Source organism: Pogoniulus pusillus, chromosome 35 (assembly GCF_015220805.1).
Source record: "Pogoniulus pusillus isolate bPogPus1 chromosome 35, bPogPus1.pri, whole genome shotgun sequence".
Classification (NCBI taxonomy): Eukaryota; Metazoa; Chordata; class Aves; order Piciformes; family Lybiidae; genus Pogoniulus; species Pogoniulus pusillus.
Window position 1 is genome coordinate 9,295,672 of NC_087298.1, and position 20,824 is coordinate 9,316,495.

A 20,824-nucleotide genomic window follows, 5' to 3' on the forward strand; every position below is an offset into this window, starting at 1 on the left:
CCATTGCTTTGCAGGGCAGTATCTGTTGCTCATCAAATCATGATCCTATGGATCTGAAAATGGGACTGTCCATCCTTTGTCATTCCTTGCTACACCTGCTTTTGAAGGACTGAGAGCTAAAGGCATGTAAGAGTTGGAAAAATTGCCAGTTATCTTTGCTGGACAAGGCTCTTGATTGTGGCTTAAATTTTCAGTCTGGACTATCTTCCTTTTGGATGCTACTGTGTTGACCAGCTCAGCTGTCTGCAGAATCCCAGTACCCACTCAAATCTGCACCCAGCTGGTTTTATCTCAGTTTATGGGGGCTGCAGCCATAAACAAGCTGCCTGGCTGAGCTGTGATAGTGGCTGCCCTTGGCACTGGGTGTTTGTGTTTCAGTGTGAGCGTCAGAGTAAGTTCTAGCAGGGCCCCTTACTCAGGGCTGGGACATATGCAGGCAGTCAGCAGGATCTCTGCACCTCCACCCTTACCACTTCACTGCACCCACAGCTTTCTGTGAGCCAGCTGCCACGCTCCTGCATGCGGTGTCGGAATGCTGCTGACGCTGTGTGGGTTGTAAGGGAAGACCTGCAGGCAGACAGCTTCCTGCTGCTTTTGTGTGCTCTTCCTTGTGCTCTTATGCTGGGCTGTAACACTTGTGTGCCAAAGCAGGCTTCAGTTGTGCAGATGTTGGTGCAGTACAGTGGTACCTGTGACAGCATTGGTGCACAGGAGTGCTGCGTGCACCGTGGCCAAGTGGAAGAGGCACAGAGCTGCCAGCTTGGGCTTGAGAGTGAGGAAAACTTGAGTGTCCTGCACAGTCACCTCATGTGTGGAGCAAAGGCCCATTACTGTTGTGAAGTATGTCTCACAGCTCTGAGGAGACCTGGATGTCAAAAGCATGTTGGTGAGGACAGGAAAAATGCCATCCGAGTGAGAGGGTGAGCAGCCTGATGAGAAATGCCCGCATCCTGCCAGCATGAGCTGGTGCCAGCTGTGCTGCAGCTTAGGCAGCCAAGGGCAGAATGCTGGACTTGGCCTGGGGGGGAGTCAACTTCCTACCTCAGTGTGACACAGCCTACCTCTCTGCATGGCTGTCACAGGCAGCTTAGTGGTGGGACAGAGGACAGTTTACAAAGCTTGGTCACCTTCTCAAGACTGTTTGGCTCATTAACTGTGTCTAGTTTTGAGTATGTGGTTTCAAGTTGTTAGGTGGTATAGGGTTTTTGGATGTTTTGATCACGTGGAGAGGGGAGGAAAAGAGTCAGGAGGCCCCTGCAAATATTTGGGGTGATAATACATGAACAGAGACAAAATAGTTCCCCAAGAAAAGCTCTATAGCTATCACTGTTGCTGACATGGTTCTTGTTTTATTTCTTTGCTGTACCACTTATAGCTTGCAACACATTTTTATCTTGAAAACCTTACACTTAATGGGCTTGCAGAGATGAGTTCTCCTGGCTCACTATTTACTGCTCTTTCTCCTGCCTTGAAATAAACACCGCAAGCAATCTGAAAGGTCATTTGGCTTTTCTGATGCTTCTGCAAATGCCTTTGCAAAATGGCATTTTTAAGAGCAGTTAAGTTCAGCTACAGCCTTTGGTAAACCACAGAAGAGTCAAACCACTCAGAACCATGAGAGCTTGAGGGCAGCAGGGAAGAGAGCAACAGAGCCAGGATCTCCTTCTGTGCTGGCGGTGAGGGCATATCTGTATTGCTCCAGTTCAGTGGTCTCTGGGTTGGAGGCGTTTCCTTCCCTGCTCCGTGGTGGCTGTCAGTACAGCCACAGGTAATCCAGAATAATTCAGTGCAGCCAGCTGGCCTTTTGTCTGTGAACAACAGAGGGGAACAGGCCGTGCTACCAAGGAGAAATTAACGGGTGGGGACAAGGGGAGAGCTGGTGACTGAGCCAGAAGAAATTCTCCCAAGCTCCCTACTTTGGCCTTGCTGCAGCTTGGGTAGTCAAGCTCCCGAGCAGAGCCCTGCCAGCTCACGAAGCTCTGCACAAACAGACATCTTTCCAAAAGCAACTGACCTCCCGAAGTTTGTCCCTGAAGATTACAGGGCAAGAAAGACAGTTTGGTATGTGGAGATTAGAGACTAAATGTGGTCAATAGGATCGCCTGGTGCGAGACACCTGGCAGCCACTTACAGCCTTGTCATTGTCAGAGTTGCAGCTGACTGAGGTGCCCACAATGAGTGTCTTAATTGGAGGAGACAGATTTCAGAGCAAAATACCACAAGCATGTTACTAAGGTAATGCAAAACCCCCCACCTCAGACCCACACATCTCAACAGCATGTAAGCCACTCTCTGAATAGCTCTGGATGCCTGAAGCTGTCAGTCTGAAGGAGCCCATTTCACTCAGTTAAAGGTACACATCTTTTAAAAATCAAAATAAGGACTTTTCTTCTCCTCAGCAGAGTCTGTGTCACAGCAAATGTTCACTGGAAATGAGAAATCAAAAAACTGTGTTGCCTCCCTAAGTAAGACAGAGATGTCTGAAGTACATGATGAACTGTCTATTCAGAATGATCCAGTATCCTGCTCAGACCTTGCAGCTCTTTTAGCAGGAAAAGCAAAAGGCACAAACCCCACATTTCAAAGCTTTATTTCAATATATATATATGCCCCTTCCTGCCAGCTCAGGAGATAGCAGGCGTGAGTTCCATTTCTAATCCATGTTAGGCCACCTGCAAGGAGGGGAAGGGAGCCCTAGAGTTGCTCCAGCAAAATGCAATTCTTCCTGTCAGTTGAATTACAAACCCATTCCCCGCACTGTCTACAGCATGTCAATTGCAGTGGAGTCACTTTCTGAGAGCAATGCTGTGCTGCCAGACCTCCCTCAATCAATATTAGATTTCTGACAATATCAGTGCTCCTCTCTGATACCTGAAGACTGCCTGCATTTAGATGAAGACCTTGCCTGCCCAGCTTTTCATGCAGGGAACAGGTCAGACAGAATAAGGCACTCAGATGGTTTTAAACAGCACATAACACAGTGGTTTCCAGGGGAATAGAGAGCTGTTACCTCGCTGCAGTAGGAACCCAGTCCTGACTGGTGGGGAACAGGACAGGCACCAGATTGAGCAAGGATGTGTGCCTGGCACAGGCAGCACCCAGTGCAATGTCAAGAAGGGTCTTTACAGATCAGTTCCCAGATAATTCACAAAAGGCAGCTTCTGAGGATTAAAGAGATGAAAAAAACACCGGGGAAAGAGCGAGAACCTGTTTGATTGCTATAATTAAATGTAAAGCTTTTGTAATTTATTGGTGTTTTCTATAGACTGCCTTGGATCTAGCACGCAGGTGGATGGTCTAGGGGCACTGCCAGAGATGAAGATATACCCCAAGGGCAGCGCTGGAAGGGGCCACAGCAAGCCCCGGCCTTGAGCTTCCAGTGCGATCGGTCCCATGGTGCCACTGTCGCCGTGGCCAGCACATGCCCCAGCGGTGGCAGCTGGTGCCCAGGGTCGGTCCGCAACAGGCGAGGGCCAAACGAACTCAGCGCCGTGCAGGGAACCCGCCCGGGGAAGCCTTTGCCAAAGCCCCCCGGAGTCGGGAAGGGGTGAGGGGCTCTGACAGCGAGGTTTGGGGGGGCCCTGCTGCACCTTCCGATCGAGGGTCCTGCCGGTCCCGTCGCCGCCCGGGGCTCACCTTGGCCTGGAAGTGGATGCCGTGCTGGAAGGCCTCCTCGTTGTGAAGCGGGACGCGGGAGTCGCAGCCATCGTCCACCAGGTTGTACCGGTTCTTCACCGGCATGGCGGCGGGCGGGCGGCCGCCTCAGGCCGCGGCCCCGCCGGGCATCCCCGCCGGCAGCGCCCGGCCCCCCAGAGCCCAGGGACACGGGTACCGGACTGCCGGTGCCCGAGCCCGGCCGCGTTTTGAATGAGCGTCCGCGGGTGCGAGCGGGGCCCCGGCCCTCGCCGCGGTGCCATTGGCTCGAAGTTCCCTCATGTGATGCGGGGGGCGGCGGGAGCCCGCCCTGCCCGTGGCCGCTCCGCCTCGCCCGGTCGCGCCGCTGGCGGCGGTGCCGCTGCAGGGAAGGGCACAGCCGTCACGGGGCCATGGCTGGCTCTAGCAGCGCGGAGGTTCCCCGAACCGACCGACACTGGCTGAGCCCCGCTCCAGCCGCCCCGAGCCGGTGCTCTGGGCCTTGTGGCACCTCTGGTTTGGTTATCTCAGGTTCAGTATTGCCCTGGGGACCCGCGGACAGGTGGCCTTGGCCCGCAGGATGGAGCAGAGCTCCGTGGATCTGGAAAGGTTTTGTCTTAGGAAGTCTCTGTAGGCTGGGAAATAAAGCCCTGAAACGTCGACTTAGCTGTGGAGGCTCTGGGACTCACCTAATCTGTTGGTGTCATACTGGTGAAGAGGAGCAATTCCACACTCTCCAAGGGCACAAAAATGCCAAACCCCAGTTCCCAGGTGGAAGTGTCCTGGACATGCCTTGGAGTAGCTACCACCTGGGCTGTGAGCTGCAGCACCGTGCTCCTGATGGCAAAGGTTAAGCACAGAGTCTCGGTTTAGTCAAATCGTTTGCTTTTTTTGACAGTGCAAGCGACACCATATCACGGCAGCAGCTTTTGCTTTAGGAGCTCTAAAGTGCTGAGGTACACAATGACCCAGCATCTCACTGCAGCACCTGCACAAGCGTAGTTGACTGAAACCATCCTCTGGGTGCCACTTTAGTGCAGCTCTGTTAATAATTAGCATGTGCCCTGTGCCAGAAGCCAGTCACACAGTTGAAGTCCACTGACTGCCTCTGTGTTGTCATGTTTTTTTATTGTAGGCATTGGATGTATCTCCACCTCTGTACCTGTATGCTCAGGGTGTTCGTTGCTTCCAGATCTGTCTCAGTGGTGAGGCACTGCTGGCATGCAGGTGAAGCCTTGCTCTAGGATGCCCAACATGCTTTTGCTGTCAGGCACCAAGAAGGTTAAGGGATGAGACGTGCACAGCTGTGATGGAAAGACCCAAGACTTGTCTTCTGACTGTTAGTGTAGCCCTCTTAAATATGCCTTTTACAGGCATGAGCAGAAATGGGAACTGCGTGGAACCCAAGGGGCAGAGGTTTGTATGTACTCAAACTGACCTCGTCTGGGTTCTCCAGAACTAATTCAGCGATCAGTTACATCTTTTTGTCATACAAATAACTCCCTGGGTGATGCTGGAACACTGTTGGATGCCACCTTTTATGTGCCTTTCACATTAGCAAGAAAGAAAATTCTGGTCACAGATGGTCAGTGCACAATTCTGTCTCCATCTCAGGAGTGTAGTCTTCCTGAGTTTCTTGGCACCTCTGAGTACTTGCAAGTCAGTGGGAGATGGGCGAGAGCCAAAAATGCAGAAACTTGTAATTAAGAGAGGGGAAAAAAACCCAAAGAATTAATAGTGGTTCATTGACTGTGAGCCTACATGTTCAAGTACCTTGTGGCATTAACAGCTCATTCTGGCACTGTCCTGGGATGGATTCTGTGATCGTCAGACTCCTCTCTTTGCTGAGTTTTTGTGTTCTCAGACTTCTATTTTCCTTCTTCCAAGTAATACCATTGCATTAGCCTTCTCATTTGAGTATTTGCATGTTTATGTTAATCCCTCTTTTATACAGCTATACAACATAACTCAGGTATGTAAATACATAAGTTGGTTTCTGTCCAATATGATCCTCTAGATAGACATCTCATCTGGAGATGGTGATAGTTTGTGTGATCTTCGTGCTGATGTGTAGAGCACTTCATGGCATTTCTCTTACCTTGTATGAATCTTGATTTAAAAAATATCTGTTGACCTGAATGAATAACCTACATTTTGTGTGCAAATGTCCTTGAACTGATTGAGCAAGATTCAGTACTTTGGTTCTCCTAAGCCCCAAGAGGAGGAGATGCCACCCAGTCAGCCTATGCTTGTGCTTCCTTTGATGCTAATGCCAGCAATGCTCAACTAGTAAGGGAAAAAATCTAACAGAGCCACTGCTGGTGAGTCTCTACATTGATTCTGCAACACTGCATTTTAACTGAGACATGCATGAACCTGCCAGGATGCTGAGCTGCTAAAAGTTCCTCCTCATTACCCTCCTACTGCCACAAGAGCATTCCTATATAAATGAAAGCACATGGACTTTGCTTGGGACAGTCACATTTTTAATCTGATGGAAAGAACAGGATGAAGTAACAAGAAAGGTCTTTTTATTTCTGTTCTGGTGCTTTCCAGTATCCTGCAGATCATAAAATCCTTTGAGTAGGGTAGAAGAACTATCTCATGGGAATCCTGAGAAAAATAAGGCAACTGTGATTTAATAAAGCTTGCAGTGCCAGTTTGTGTTAGATCACAATTGAATGGAGGTGTTTAATATTCCATGTTCATTAACTTCTGTGAACTTTTCATAAGGCTTAACTCTTCTAAGGGTAATGGCTTGGATCTGTGCTTGAAAATTGACTTTGAAGGCTGATAAACTTAAAAAGCGATTAACTTTCTAGTTTGTTGGGGAAAAAAAACATTATTTGAGTCCATTGCAAGTAAGAAAGCTGTATGCCTTTTCTTCTGGATAGTAAACCAGGGCAAATATGTGACATTAAAAAGTTACACAGTACATCATCATGGATTTAGTATAAGCAAACCCCTAGCAGCGTTACCCCTTTCTGATGCAAGCAGTTAGCCAAACTTCCTAGTGGGTGTTTGCATCAGATGGAGGTACTGAGCTAGTTATTCCTTTGATGTGCAGAGTACACACAGAAAGTCCCATTTCTCTGAACACAGTAGGAGTGAAGAAGCAAAGACAGCTTCTTGGCTCACAATTTCAAGTGCTCTTTTTCAGAGAACAAGCTTATATCAACTTTCTTTTTGAGGCACAGACTATGAAGATTTCTTTCCTTCTCTTTCTCTCACATGGCTGCACATTCCTGTCAGCATTGATGTTTACCCTGCATGGCAAACCCTCTTCCTATATTGCTTCACTTTTTGAAGAGCCTTCAATTGTGATGTAGATCAGGTAGTGGATATTACTTGCAGGGTGTTGTTTAATCGCTTCACCAGTTAGTTTGCAGGGAAAGTAACTGTTGCTCCTGTCTGATCCTGTCAGGTTTCTTCCAAACCCACCTTCACAACTCAGAGAAAGGAGTTGCAGAGGCACTGCATGCTTTCCAAAGAAGACCTAGTCTTGATGCCAAGGAATTTTCCTCCCTTCTGCTAATAATTTTAATCACTTATTTTTGCACAGCAGCACTGCAAAGGTTTTAAATGATACATGTGACATAGCAAGAACAACCAGATAGGCATGCAGTAATGGCAGACAAACCCTCCCTTACAGGAAATCACTTCTGTGTCATACTTGTAGGATCTGAGAGATCTGTTCATGCTTAGTCTCTGGTTTTGTCATGCAACTTTATCAACATCATTAGCAACAAACATTATTTGTATTGGTGCAATTTTTAGAGCAAAGTCTCTGGTGCTCTACCCTACTGTCAGGCTTGCAGTGTGCCTTTGGACATCCCTTGGAGATTTAACAGCTGAATTCCCTGCTATGCCACTGCCCAACTTTCATTTAAATTACCTGATCTTGAGTTTCCTCTTAACATAAATAATGGGATCAAATCAAAAGCCTTAACCAGTGCCAAAATCAGAACTCTTCTGTACAGATAAATTACCAAAACAAAAATGAAGTAGTTCAGAAATGCTTTGGTTCCACTTGTTTGCTTTACATCAGGTAAATCTGTCACACACATTCACTAAGTGGTAAACTAAAATCTTTAACCAGGTAAGCCTAGTGGCACCGATCATGTCCTCAAAATGTGACTGTGTGATGAAACACAGAGGCAAGAATAGGTGAGTTAGATACTGTTGACTGAAATTGTGTTGAGGATTCAAAGCAGAGAAAACTCATAAACAACACATTTAAGTGTAGTTCTGAAGCTGCCACATGACATGAACTCAACTGTGATGTGTGGAACTGTCATAGCTTCAGCTCAGTCAGTATCATGAGTCCTCTGCAAGCACAGGGTCTGCTTGGTTAGATGATTACACCAGATTTATGTTGCACAAGAAGAAACAGAAGCTTAATGTCTCAGAGGTTCAGCTTAGCAGCATGGACAGGCAATCTGCCTGTTAGAATTGCAAGCCTCTTTCATGCATGGCCAGTTCCAAAGTTCTCTGCAGCGGGACTTGGGAATGGAAAATGTCATCTACAATTATGCACATTCACATCATCTTCTATCACGCAAATCCCCCCACCCCAAGTATGCAGCAAATGTTTTGTTTGCATATGTAGGTCAACCACAAATCTGCAGTGGTCTAATATAAACATTGGGAGCATAGGTTGATGTGTACAGACAAACCCAGGCTGAAGCATGACACCACCATGGATATTTTCCAAGTGGAGGCTGTTTGCTTGGTATGTTTTCTCTTGACTTTTCATTTTATAGAGCACTGCTTTCTTACTAATTAGTGAAAGTATAGCTGAGAGGAGATCTCCCCATCACTGCAAAAGGAATTAGCAATTTCAGACACTGCTGGGTAGTTCTTAACGAGTAACTTTTTTCATAGTATCTTGGGGCATGTATTTTTTTTCAGAATTATAATTAAAGTCTTTCTGCAAAAAATTCTTACTTTGCCACTGATAGGAAGGCAGGTTTAGATAATATTTTTAAATACTGTATAGGTTTGGTTGGGAGTTTGTTTGTTTGTTTCTGCAAATTACAAGCTAATTAATGTCTTCCTTGTCTTGGCTGTCTTTAAAAAGTAAAAATCATAGAATCAAGCAGGTTGGAAGAGACCTCCAAGATCATCCAGTCCAACCTAGCACCCAGTGCTATTCAATCAACCAGACCATGGCACTAAGTGCCCCATCCAGGCTTTTCTTGAACACCTCCAGGGACAGTGACTCCATCACCTCCCTGGGCAGCCCATTCCAATGGCAAACCACTCTCTTTGAAGAACTTCCTCCTCACATCCAGCCTATACAGAAAAGAGTGCATTTATTCCCCTTATGATGATAGGTAAAGGCTAGAAATATTGATCCAGACTCTGTGACCAGAAAGCTTACTAAAGGAAGGCAAATGTATGATTTAAGAAAAATGTTGCTTATTAGACTCACAAGCTTGATATGTTGGCATGTCTACCTCATGAGTTCTGTATGCCACAAGCTGGCAGTACAGTTCACTTTCAATCTGAGTTGCTTGGAGCAGCACATTGTCATGATGCAAAACTCATGCTGTTCAGTTTACTGCCTGTGAAATTATCACTCTTAGAATTAGGTTTTTAATGAGAATTTTTCTGCAAATACATACAGAGTACCTGCTGGCATGGCTCAGACTGATCTCTAGAGTGATGCTGCAGTCTGTTACCCATCAGTAGTCTGTACCTGTAAAATTGTTTTCTTGACAGACTCATCCTTGGATCTGTTGTTACCTGTGCACACCAGGGAGAGACACATGTTTGCTTGCAGAAGACATCCGGTTAACCATGTCATGGTATAATGACTCAGTGAGTTGTAAATTAGGATGAATGAGAGTGAAGTTGTTGGCCTAAGAGGTGAGTAACATACTATACAATGCATCCTTCACCATTCCCCTCAGATTAGACTAGCACCCCTGTTACATTTCATATCCTGAACTTAGCTAATAAAACTACAGGGACATTGCATTAGGAGCCAGATCAGGGCTCTTACAAGGCCAAAATCCTGTGAGACTGGAATTGAAGTTTCTTGAAGGTATGCAATGCTCTGCCAATAAATATACTCATATACCAATACTCTGGCAAGTTCCCTCCTGTGTAGGAGAGAACATGTTGTTCTGTCATGCTCACAAATACCATCACCACTGTGACACTGGAAGATGATTCAGAAAAGAAATTCATTGATATTTTTCCCAGCACAGTCTAGCAGACGTACAGTTCTCCTGGACAGAATACACACTCTTGTTCACTTGTTACCACAGCACACTTCTTAACAATTTGTTCTTAACAACAACCCTCTCTGGGCAGGGATCTCAGGAAAGAAGCTTGTGTTTAAACAAGCACACAGCAACTTTAAGTATGCCCTTTCCTCATGGGGGATAGATGATCTAAAGTTTCAGGTGTTTTCTCTCCTGCTGCTAGATCTAGCTTGCAGTATGCAGCAGGACACACTCTCCTCCTGCATTACCTTGCTACCTTATTACTACTCAACCTATACTTTACCCCCCTACCTTGCAGTACCTGAACACTATGTACAGTCTGACTTCACGCTGCACACCGCAGACCATGTCTATTTATCTCAACATGAAATGAAGGTTTTATCCATACAATACAGTGCAAATCAGGTATCTGATGTATTACAGCTACTCTGGTAGAGAAACAACTAGTACATTATTAGTCTGTAAGGAATATGGGTATATAACAATTAGATATAAAAATATTTCTCCTTTGCAATCATTTTGTTTAGTGTTTCCCATACTCCAAAGCCTCTCATGCCTTGCCTCATCTTAACTATTTTACTGGCTTTCCTTCAGCACTGCTGACATTGGTGAAGATAAATCTTTAATATATGTTTAAAAAATGTTAATCCAAAGGCCTGGCAGTAAAATAAGAGTCAATTAGGTCACCAATTAAAATCAGACTTGGGTTGGCAGATACCAACATCTGGGGGTGATTGGTGAGAAAACCAGAATGTGCCCTACAGTGATGGACACACCACCTGGACAGGTCAGCCTTGGCAAAGTCACAGGCTCCTCTGAGCTCCTGTTGGCACTAGGGAACACTCACAAGTTTTTAATTAAGAATTGTCACAGCTGCAAAAAACACCAACACACAGTATTTAGTAGCAACCTGGGAGTGGCCAAGGAGGGGCTATATGACCTCAGCCTTCCTGGTCACTCCATACCGTAAGGAATGACTCTAATCAATTAGTTAATTTGTTGCCTGCAAAGAGTAAATGGTGGCAAATAGGTGATGCACTGAAAAATATAGGTAGTGATAGGAGTGCAGGTGAAGCTTTAGTTTGCTGTAGAAATAAGGCAGTATCTTGGGTGGTTAAACTTTCTTATTTGTAAAGTACTACTGCTCTGTGGGAAAAGGTCCACACAGAGACACACAGTTACTGACACACCATGTCTTGTGTCTTGCTTTCTGTAAGTTACCAGGCAGCATATGGGGTGAAAATTAGATACTTATCCAGATGTTCCTAAAACCTGACACAGCAGGGTAAAAGATGCATTCACATCTTCTCATCTGAGGAGTTTCACAGTCTGGAGCTTATTCATGACAGACTCTTTTAATTTGAACTTGCCCCTAAGTGGAAGTTCCAACTTTTTGCTACCCTTTTAAAAATTATTTATTATTTTGCTTTCATTTAAACATTTCCTTCTGATCTCTGTTTTCGGTCCTGCTCCATATCGGCAGCACAACTCCAGTATCAGCTCCTTCGCGCAAAATCCTGCTTATTCCTGCTCTTTGTTTCCGCCGTTGCTACCTTGCGGCTGAAGCCAGAGTCCCCGGCAGCGCGGCTGGATTCGCCAGGGCGCAGCCGAGTCCCGGGCAGCGCGGCTGGATTCGCCAGGGCGCAGCCGAGTCCCGGCAGCGCGGCTGGATTCGCCAGGGCGCAGCGGGGTCCCCGGCAGCGCGGCTGGATTCGCCAGGGCGCAGCCGAGACCCCGGCAGCGCGGCTGGATTCGCCAGGGCGCAGCGGGGTCCCCGGCAGCGCGGCTGGATTCGCCAGGGCGCAGCGGGGTCCCCGGCAGCGCGGCTGGATTCGCCAGGGCGCAGCGGGGTCCCCGGCAGCGCGGCTGGATTCGCCAGGGCGCAGCCGAGACCCCGGCAGCGCGGCTGGATTCGCCAGGGCGCAGCGGGGTCCCCGGCAGCGCGGCTGGATTCGCCAGGGCGCAGCGGGGTCCCCGGCAGCGCGGCTGGATTCGCCAGGGCGCAGCGGGGTCCCCGGCAGCGCGGCTGGATTCGCCAGGGCGCAGCGGGGTCCCCGGCAGCGCGGCTGGATTCGCCAGGGCGCAGAGGGGTCCCCGGCAGCGCGGCTGCATTGGCCAGGGCGCAGCCGAGTCCCCGGCAGCGCGGCTGCATTCGCCAGGGCGCAGCGCCACCGCCTGCCCACGCTGCCCTGTACTGTCTGAATGCCACAAATCCCTGCCTTTGCTGCTCTCGGGCGACAGCGAGCAAGCTTTCATGTTCTAGTTCAGCACCTCTTGGCTAACACGGCAAGGGATGCATGTAACTGCTGGTAAGACCAGCCTGTTACCGACACCGTAAAAGCGGTTTTCCTGTTTTCTTGCTGTGTGCTTGACTCGCCGGGGCAGTTCACGAGTGTGTTTAAAATGCAGCATGGTATTCAGCTGAAACTTTGTAATATTAAATAAATCAAGGAAACACTCATCTTGGGAAGACATTTCCAGCACAGGTTCAGGGCCAAAGAGGCTGAAGGAGCTGAGATTGTTTAGCCTGGAGAAGAAGAGGCTCAGGGCAGACCCCATTGCTGTCTACAACTACCTGACGGGAGGTTGTAGCCAGGTGGGGTTGGGCTCTTTTCCCAGGCAACCAGTAACAAGGAGGGGACCCAGTCTCAAGTTGTGCCAGGGGAGGTAGGTTGTAGCCAGGTGGGGTTGGGCTCTTTTCCCAGGCAACCAGTAACAAGGAGGGGACCCAATCTCAAGTTGTGCCAGGGGAGGTATAGGCTAGATGACAGGAGGAAGTTCTTCCCAGAGAGAGAGGCATTGGGATGGCCAAGTTGACATTTGTCTGGGGTATTAAATTGGTCATTACTGGACACGGGTGAAGAAACAAGAGCTAAGGCAGGGCAGCATGGTTTTGTTAGAGTAGCACTGCGTGCTTCACATAAAAAACACTCCACCATGCAGTAAATAATAGATTTAATTTCTACGCCGCGCAGACAGGATTTCGATGATAAAGGCCAACGGCTGCCAGGCGCCTCCAGACCCACACGACCGATCTGAAGCGGAGACAGCACTTGAGGGGCTGTCACCACCCATGGGGGCGATTCGCCCCACCCCGACCCACGCCGCCCGTTTCCAAGATGGCCGCCAAGCGCCTTTCCGAAATGGCCTCTCCGAAGGAGGCAGACGACTCTGCCCGCTCCCAAAATGGCCGCTCCGGCCATATAACGTCATCGCCGTTGGGGCGGAGCGAGTGCGGTTACCGCCTGACGGCGATTGGCCCCTCGCGCGGTCCGTCCGCCGCTCCGCTCTCATGGCAACGGGTGGGGAGCGGGGGTGGCCGGGCCGAGGCAGCGCGCTGCGGGATGGAGTCGGCTGGGGTCCCGCCGCAGAGCTCTACCCCGGCCCAGGAAGCGGAGGAGCCCCCGGGCTCCCCAGCGCTCCCCGACGAGGAGCTGCAGAGCCGACAGTCTGCTGGGCAGCCCCCAGGGGAAGAGGTGCTGCCTGCCGTGACCAGCCAGGAGCGGAGCCACCGCGGTGTAGGATCACAGGGCCCACCTGGGCGGGCGGCGCGGGGTAAGGGGCGGCGGGCCCCGGGACGGCGCGGAGGTGAGGATGGAGGCCGCGCTGTCCGGCGTCCCCGCGTCACGGTGGACAGCTCCAAGGCCAAGACCTCGCTGGAGGCACTGAAGATCAGCCTGCGGCAGCTCCGCTGGAGAGAGGTAAGCGCCCAAAGACCTCGGCCTCTGGAGCACAGCTGTGGGCAAGTTCTGCCTGGGATCGCTTTCCTCTTTCACGCCAGCCCCCGCCAGCTCCAGCCTGGGCTAGCGCTTGCTCCAGCTCTTCTCTCGGCATCCCTCGCTGCTCTGCCGGCAGTGTTGGGGAAACCTTACCTCCGTTGCGTTGGGGTCGGTCTATCTCTGGCAAAGCCTTTTCCCTTCCCCCTCCTCCTCCTTCTCCTCCCCCTTCCTCCCTGAACCAGCACCAAAGTAGGCTCTTAGAGCCGGGGACTCATCCCGGCTGGTGTCATCTCGACAAAAGGGTTATTTCTACTTAGGAATCAAGTCGGGAGGCTGATTTGATTCATGACTAAGAGCGCTATCAGCAGTTATGCAAGCTAAAATAGAGGTAATCGGATATTCTGCTTCAAAGCTTAAACAGATCGCTGGAAAGGGCAAGAAAGAAACCTACCCCTCTGCAGAAATGTTTGGCGTGTTGTGTCGATTTGCATTTCTTTCTCTCAGAGTATGAGTACGTGACATAGGGCTCATGGCAGTGGACAAAAAGTTATGACCAGGATAGATCAGCTGTCTGATCCGATGGCAATCGGATCTGCATCGCAGATTATCTCGAAGGCGTGTCAAAGAGCAATGTGCATGAATGAAATCATATTAAACCTCCTAATAAAGCACACATAACAGGCTTTAGCCTTCTGAATAATTCTATATTCAGAGAAGATATGGCTTTGGGTTTTTTTCCTGCAGCTCGAGTCATTTGTTTTCCCTGTGTTGTGCGGAGTTCAGGGTCTCTGTCAGCGCTGAACTGGAGTCATGACAGGCGGTGTGGGGGTTGGCAGCAAATGGATGCTTTGGAACTCCCTATTTAAAACCTGAAGAGATTATAGATAATAAATTGTTCTTAAATTGTAAAGATTTTATTTCCTTTATAACTGGTTTTGTAGAAGTTGAGATGGTTTCTAGGAGATTCTGTAAGAGAAAGGATACTCGTGATCCATTTGGAAGAGGGAAGCAGGAGAGGATGCGAAGTGGCAGGATAAAGCCTGAGGATGAGCTGTCTCTTTGTGTGCAAAGCTCCAGCGCAGCAGCGTGATCTACGACACCTGCACTACTTAGCAAAGCTGCCTTTGGGATGCCCACTCACAAGATAATAAAATCTCTGTACTCCTGATGATTTTTTGACAGACTTGGGGTAGACAGTATATTCTGTGTTCTTACTTAACCTCTGAGCTAATTGCTGTAAGTTTAGTTTTCTGGAACATTGAATGGCAGTAAATATGAACTGTGATTATTCATAATGTTCTGAATACCTAATACCATAAAAGCATATTTGCTTCTAGCCAGGAAACGTAATACTTTCTTGTTCTCTTTCATCAGGAAATTTTATTTCAGGGTTTTTAAACGTAAATCCAGTGGGAGGTTTTCAAAGTCTCATTGCACAAATGCTTCAGTTCTCAATTCTTGTTCTTACATAAAAAAAAAACCAACAATGAAACACCAGAGGCATGAAATTAAAACCTCTTGAGTGTACCTGTCTTAGTCCTCAGTGCAGCTGTGGTGTGTCTGTCAGCAGCCTTGCTCTGTGCTTTACTCAGTGACATACAGGGCAAGGGGGACTTCACACTTAATTTCTTTGTTCTTGTGGTTAAGTTTTATGTTGAGAGTGGCTGGTGTCACTCCAGCGAGTGGTTTTGAATTGCTGATTTAAGTTAGCCCCACAGATTATGTTGGTAATGAGCCATACTTACTGGTTAATTTGTTCCTTTCTGTTGCCTGAGCTTTTACTGTTTTGCATATCCATCGTGCACTTGGTATTCTGTCCTAGAAATGGACTCGTTCCCCATGCTCTTGTTTGGCTCTTGAATATCTGCACTGTTTTAATCAGTATTCTCCTTCCTGCTCTGACTCCCCCAACCGCAGTTGCTTTTGCCTTTACTTCATCTTTCTTTGTTTACTATCTCATTTAATATCCTTTCTCCTCCATCCATTAGTTTAGTCGATAATTTTCATTTAGTCAGTTGCTTCCTCTTCTGGCCACTGAATTTCTGCTCTTAATAAAAAAGAGCCCTAACAAGGAATTCTGTGATGTTTGACTGTACAATCTGGATGGCAAATAATTTCTTCTGTAAAACAAGTCTCTGTAATGCATTTCCTTCTGTTTTTCAGATTATAAATAGGTCAATAAGTATGAACATGACATCTTTTGGAAAAGAAGTATTTTCCTGTGTATGTGTCTAATTTTGTAGTGAAAGGGGAATCAATGTGAGCTGTACCTAGCACTGTTTACATTGTGAAAAATACTGTAGTGAAAGCCTTGTAGGATGGGAGCAAGACAAAGTGTTGACTTCAAGCTAACAGACTTCAGTTAATCAGTAGGTAAAATCCCATCTAAATCTGAAGAGAAAAATAAACAACATTAAGAAGAGAAATCCAAAGAAAACTCTTTTATTCAAGTTATATAAAATTTTGAAATCTCTTTTACAAGTGCTTAGGGAAATAGCACTGAAGTATTTGTTCAAACAACTGTCATTGGTGGCCAAAGCCTTGCCTTGGAATTAGTTTCAGTGCTGCAGCAGGACCAGCAGAGGGAACACAGATGTTGTTTCTTGCAGATCCATTATAATAATGTGGAAAAAAGCAGTAATGAAGTGCATGTATTTTAAATATTCATGTTTTGGGGGCTGGTATTCTGCTGTCATTCCTTATACAGTGCTTTCCAAGATGATTGCATCTTGGTATTTGATTTGCTATATTTGATCCTTTTCCTCTCTCCCCACTTCTTTTACATTTTTTCCCATTACTGCTTTTGTTTTGTTTCTCTTCTTCTGTGTTTGCTGCTGGATGTGTTGGCCTGAATATGTTATTGGGCCAGAGACATTATCATAATAGGCTTTTGAAAGTGGGCTGCTTTTTATGGAGAAGTTTTTCTTTCTAATGGATAGCATTAGTACAGTGACACATATATAGGCTCTGGGTTCAGATTGGTTTTTGTTTAAAGCTCTATGTTCAGAAATCTCTTCTCTGTACTTACTCTGCCTTGCTGGAAGAGCTTTGTTTCACTAATAGTCTATTATTGCAATATGCACTCTGATCATTTCTACCGGTGAGACATAATGCACTGTGATTACAGACTTGGCCACATGGTAGCAGTTTATTTTAGCAATCTAACATATGGTAAATCCCATTACAAGACACACACCCCCCCCCAGAAAAGGAAGAATACTGGAAACATGGCTAATGTTGATGAGTATTTTATTCTGTGGCATTGATAGTGAGGAAGGGTCCAAGAAAACATACTTTGATTAATGAAATTCTGTATCAAAACAAAAAAAACACCATTAAACTCCCTTCCTTTGGGTAAATTAAATTATCAGCTGTGCTAGCCCTGGCTGAGGTAATACATGGGGATAGACCTTTTAAAAAGCATTGCAGAATTTCAGTGTACATGCCAGCAAAGCAATTACTCCCATCACCAGATTGGACTGTCTGATTTAGTATGTCAGATTCTTTAAATGAACATGATATGCCAAATGAAATAATGGGCATAAATTGAGCTTGCATCCTGAGTTTATTCATCACTTAATAAATTATTTCTTCGACTAGCTTTCAATTACTAGGAAAATGGAAGGAGCAGATGTCTCGGGCATCAAATATCCCAGCATTAAGTGTTTCATTTGTCTTGCTCTTCAGTAGCTACATGGAGGCATAGAAATAGTTTGAAATTTAATGCTGGGAAAAGCTGACTGGAAGACAAGAGTCATTTAACCTGTCATTAGACATGATGGAGCAGACTGATGTGACCTGTGAGACAATTTAAATTATTGCCTTCTAATCAGAAGGTAGAAATGACCTGTCAGATCTGACTCTGATGGATTATTAATTGTGTCAAGGCTGTGGAAACAATTCTATTCTCTTTGTGGCTCCTTGTTTATTTGTTCTGACAAATGACCCTCACCTCTGAATAAAAAAGATTTTGACTAAATTGTTCAAAGTGTTAATAAGTGGATTGCAACCTGAAGGTTGTTTGTAGTGATTTATCCTAGGACCAGACTCTCAGGTTTTCAGCACAGGGATGAGCACAGGGAGGCAAAAACTGCTCCAGTCACAGCTACTGCCTCTGTGCAGCTACAGCTGTGAGCTCTCCCGTCCCCAGGCTGTGAGCACTTCGGCTTCAGCATCAGGCAAAGGAGTTCTGAGACTATTCCAGCTGATGCTAGGTAACCACAGACAGAAGTTATGAGAACAGACAGCTGCTTTAAGCTTCTACCTTTGTTTTAACTGGACCCCTGCACCATCAGCTGGCAGAAATGCCTTTTTTGCCAATATGATTAATTTATATCTGCCTGGCATTGTCAGAGGGGAGCCTTTCCAAACACTATTCTTATGTAAAAGCGTAGTGCAGGTGATAAAGAATCCTTCTAGGCTCCTTCAGGTGGTGAGTTTGATCTGGTTGTTGGGTAAATCCAAATAATTTTGATTTGGCAGGAGTAGAGATGTTGTGCTATCCAGACCACTGATGCAGGCCTGCAGTGCTTCCATTTTCCAGTCCAGAGGTGCTCACTCTTCATCTGTTGTGAAGTGATATCTGTGCAGAGTTTGTAAAGTACTCTCATATCCTCTGTAGATGAAAGGTGTTATATAAATGCAAATTTCATTCCTTTCATTTCAATTTCATTTAATAAATAAATAAATAGCTCAGGTTTTAGTGGGAAGGGCGTTCTGAGACCTCATACTGCATCTGTATTCTGGATGTACCAGTGGAGAGAGGTTAAGGCCACTGATTGTCTTTCAGAGACTAACAGAATTAATTTTCACTTGTACAAAACCAGGTTTTGCAGGTTGAATAATAATGAAATAAGGGAAGAATCCACTGGTTCTGTTAAATTGGGTATCTCATCCCTATGACTAAGGAAACAGAGAAAGGATGTATTGCTCAATTAGTATTTTTAATTAATTTTTCAAGGCTATTTACAGAGGAAACTGAAATTTTAATTAAAGTAACAAGTAATTCACTCAAAAGCTTAATGAGATTCTGTTTTCTGTCACAGTAAAAACAGATCCAATGCTTAAAGAAATGCTTTAAAGCAAGAAAAATTGCATTTGGAGGAAAGAAGTAATTTCTGCAAAATTCTGTGATTCTTTCCATAAGTAAATGGTGCTGAAGTCACTGAGTGATGAAGGGGGTTGATATTTCACACTGTGTTCTAAAAATGCTGTAGTTAGAAATGTGACATATTTATTTGAAAGAGATGTAAGGTAATAATAGATTCCTGTGACTGGATCCCATATGGTACTTAAACCATAGAACCAGCTAGATTGGAAGAGAGCTCCAAGCTCATCCAGTCCAACCTAGCACCCAGCCCTGTCCAATTAACCAGACCATGGCACTAAGTGCCTCATCCACTCTTTTTTAACACTTTCAGGGACGGCGATTCCACCACCTCCCTGGGCAGCCCATTCTAATGCCAATCACTCTCTCTGCCAACAACTTCCTCCTAACATCCAGCCTAGACCTCCCCTGGCTGTGTCCCCTTGTTCTGTTGCTGGTGCCTGGGAAAAGAGCCCAACCCCACCTGGCTACAGCCTCCCTTCAGGTAGTTGTAGACAGCAATGAGCTCTGCCCTGAGCCTCCTCTTTTCCAGGCTGCACACCCCGAGTCTCCCTGTGAGGAGACTCACAGGGTTGTGCTCCAGGCCCCTCATCAGCTTTGTTACCCTTTTCTGGACACATTTCAGTATCTCAGCATCTCTCTTGTATTCAGGAGCCCAGAACTGGACACAGTACTCAAGGTGTGGCCCCGACATGAAGTTAGCATTTTGGATTGATGAAAGGGACTGTGTCTAGGAGAGAAAAGTGTGGAAAATGAGTGTACCTTTTTTGCACAAAACTATTTGTTATCTGTAATCTGTTTCATAATGATATTTTTTAGCAGTGGTTTTAGTGGTTTTTTTTCCTTTGGGGTGTTGATACTGCTAATTCCTGGGGCTTTTGTTCTTACTGCTGGTAGCTTGCTTTCATAAATCATCTCACTACTATTAAACTGTTGCTGTCAGTAGTTGGCAGTGCTGTTTCAGAGCTTTTCAGACTGTTTTTAAAAAGGTAATGGAAAACTATACAATCTTCCAGTGAATGGGAAAAGGCTCTTAGCTTATTGGAATACTTAATACTTTAAAAATCATTTGTTTAGTCCTTGTAGTTGAAATAAAAATGTTCAACAAAGGATTAACAAAATTGTATTTATTGAACTCCTTTGCTGGGAGGGTGCTGCAGCCCTGGAGCAGCCTTCCCAGACCACAGGCTCACAGGATGTCAGGGGGTGGAAGAGATCCAAAGAGATCATCCCAACCTCCCTGCCAGAGCAGGACCGTACAGTCCAGCTCGGGTCACAGAGGAATGCATCCAGACAGGCCTTGAAAGGCTCCAGAAAAGGAGACTCCACAACCTCTTTGGGGAACCTGTTCCAGTGCTCAGTGACCCTTACAGTAAAGAATTTCTCCCTTGTGTTAAGGTGGAACCTCCTATGCTGCAGCTTACATCCATTGCTCCTTGTCCTATCTCAGGGAGCAAGTGAGCAGAGCCTGTCCCTCCCCTCCTGACCCCCAGCCCTCAGATATTTATAAGCATTGGTTAAATCCCCTCTCAATCTTCTCCAGACTAAACAGCTCCAGGTCCCTCAGCCTCTCCTCATCAGGCAGTGTTCCAGTCCCTTAACCATCCTTACAGCCCTCCACTAGACCCTCTCCAGCAGATCCCTGTCCCTCTTAAACTGGGGAGCCCAAACCTGAGGTTGTAGAGTCTTTTCTGGAGACTTTCAGGATCCATCTAGATGCATTCCTCTGTGACCTGCTCTGGGTCATTCTGCTCTGGTAGGGAGGTTGGGATGATCGTCAGAGGTCCCTTCCAACCCCTACCATTCTATGATTCTATTCCCTGCAATAGTATTTTAAATTACATGAGTCATTCCTTAATTGTGGTTGGTAGCAAGCTGAGAGTTTCTCTGTTCATATTATGCCTCTCAGTCATTTGTTTTTAGTTCTAGAAACCTTTCCCAGTTTATTAACATCTTGAATTTTAGTCTCGAACTGATCAAAACAGTCATGGTTTTGCATCCTAAATATAGAGCATGTTTGCTTTAGAGAGTCAGAAGACTGTTCTTGAATGGTTTATGCTTAATCTGAATGTTAATGAAAGGAAGGAATGAATGGATTTGGGCAGATTGCTTCAAAACCTGTCTCCTCTTTT

The 20,824-nt window shown here is 46.4% G+C and overlaps 2 protein-coding genes across 7 annotated transcripts in view; one reads left to right on the forward strand and one right to left on the reverse strand.

Moving 5' to 3' along the window:
- Positions 1 to 3,872, reverse strand: part of LOC135190335 (carboxyl-terminal PDZ ligand of neuronal nitric oxide synthase protein-like) — a 35,920-nt gene extending 32,048 nt beyond the window's left edge. For both annotated transcript variants that reach the window (XM_064171649.1, XM_064171646.1), the window contains exon 1: positions 3,637 to 3,872. In XM_064171649.1, coding sequence (XP_064027719.1) covers positions 3,637 to 3,741 — 105 coding nt within the window. In that variant the 5' untranslated portion in view covers positions 3,742 to 3,872. The remainder of the gene's footprint in view (positions 1 to 3,636) is intronic.
- The window catches only part of TTLL11 (tubulin tyrosine ligase like 11), a 102,797-nt gene that overhangs the window by 36,514 nt on the left and 45,459 nt on the right, over positions 1 to 20,824 (forward strand). For all 5 annotated transcript variants that reach the window (XM_064171643.1, XM_064171639.1, XM_064171640.1 and 2 more), the window contains 2 exons: positions 9,358 to 9,504; positions 12,842 to 13,567. In XM_064171643.1, the coding sequence (XP_064027713.1) occupies positions 12,986 to 13,567 (582 nt within the window). In that variant the 5' untranslated portion in view covers positions 9,358 to 9,504; positions 12,842 to 12,985. The remainder of the gene's footprint in view (positions 1 to 9,357; positions 9,505 to 12,841; positions 13,568 to 20,824) is intronic.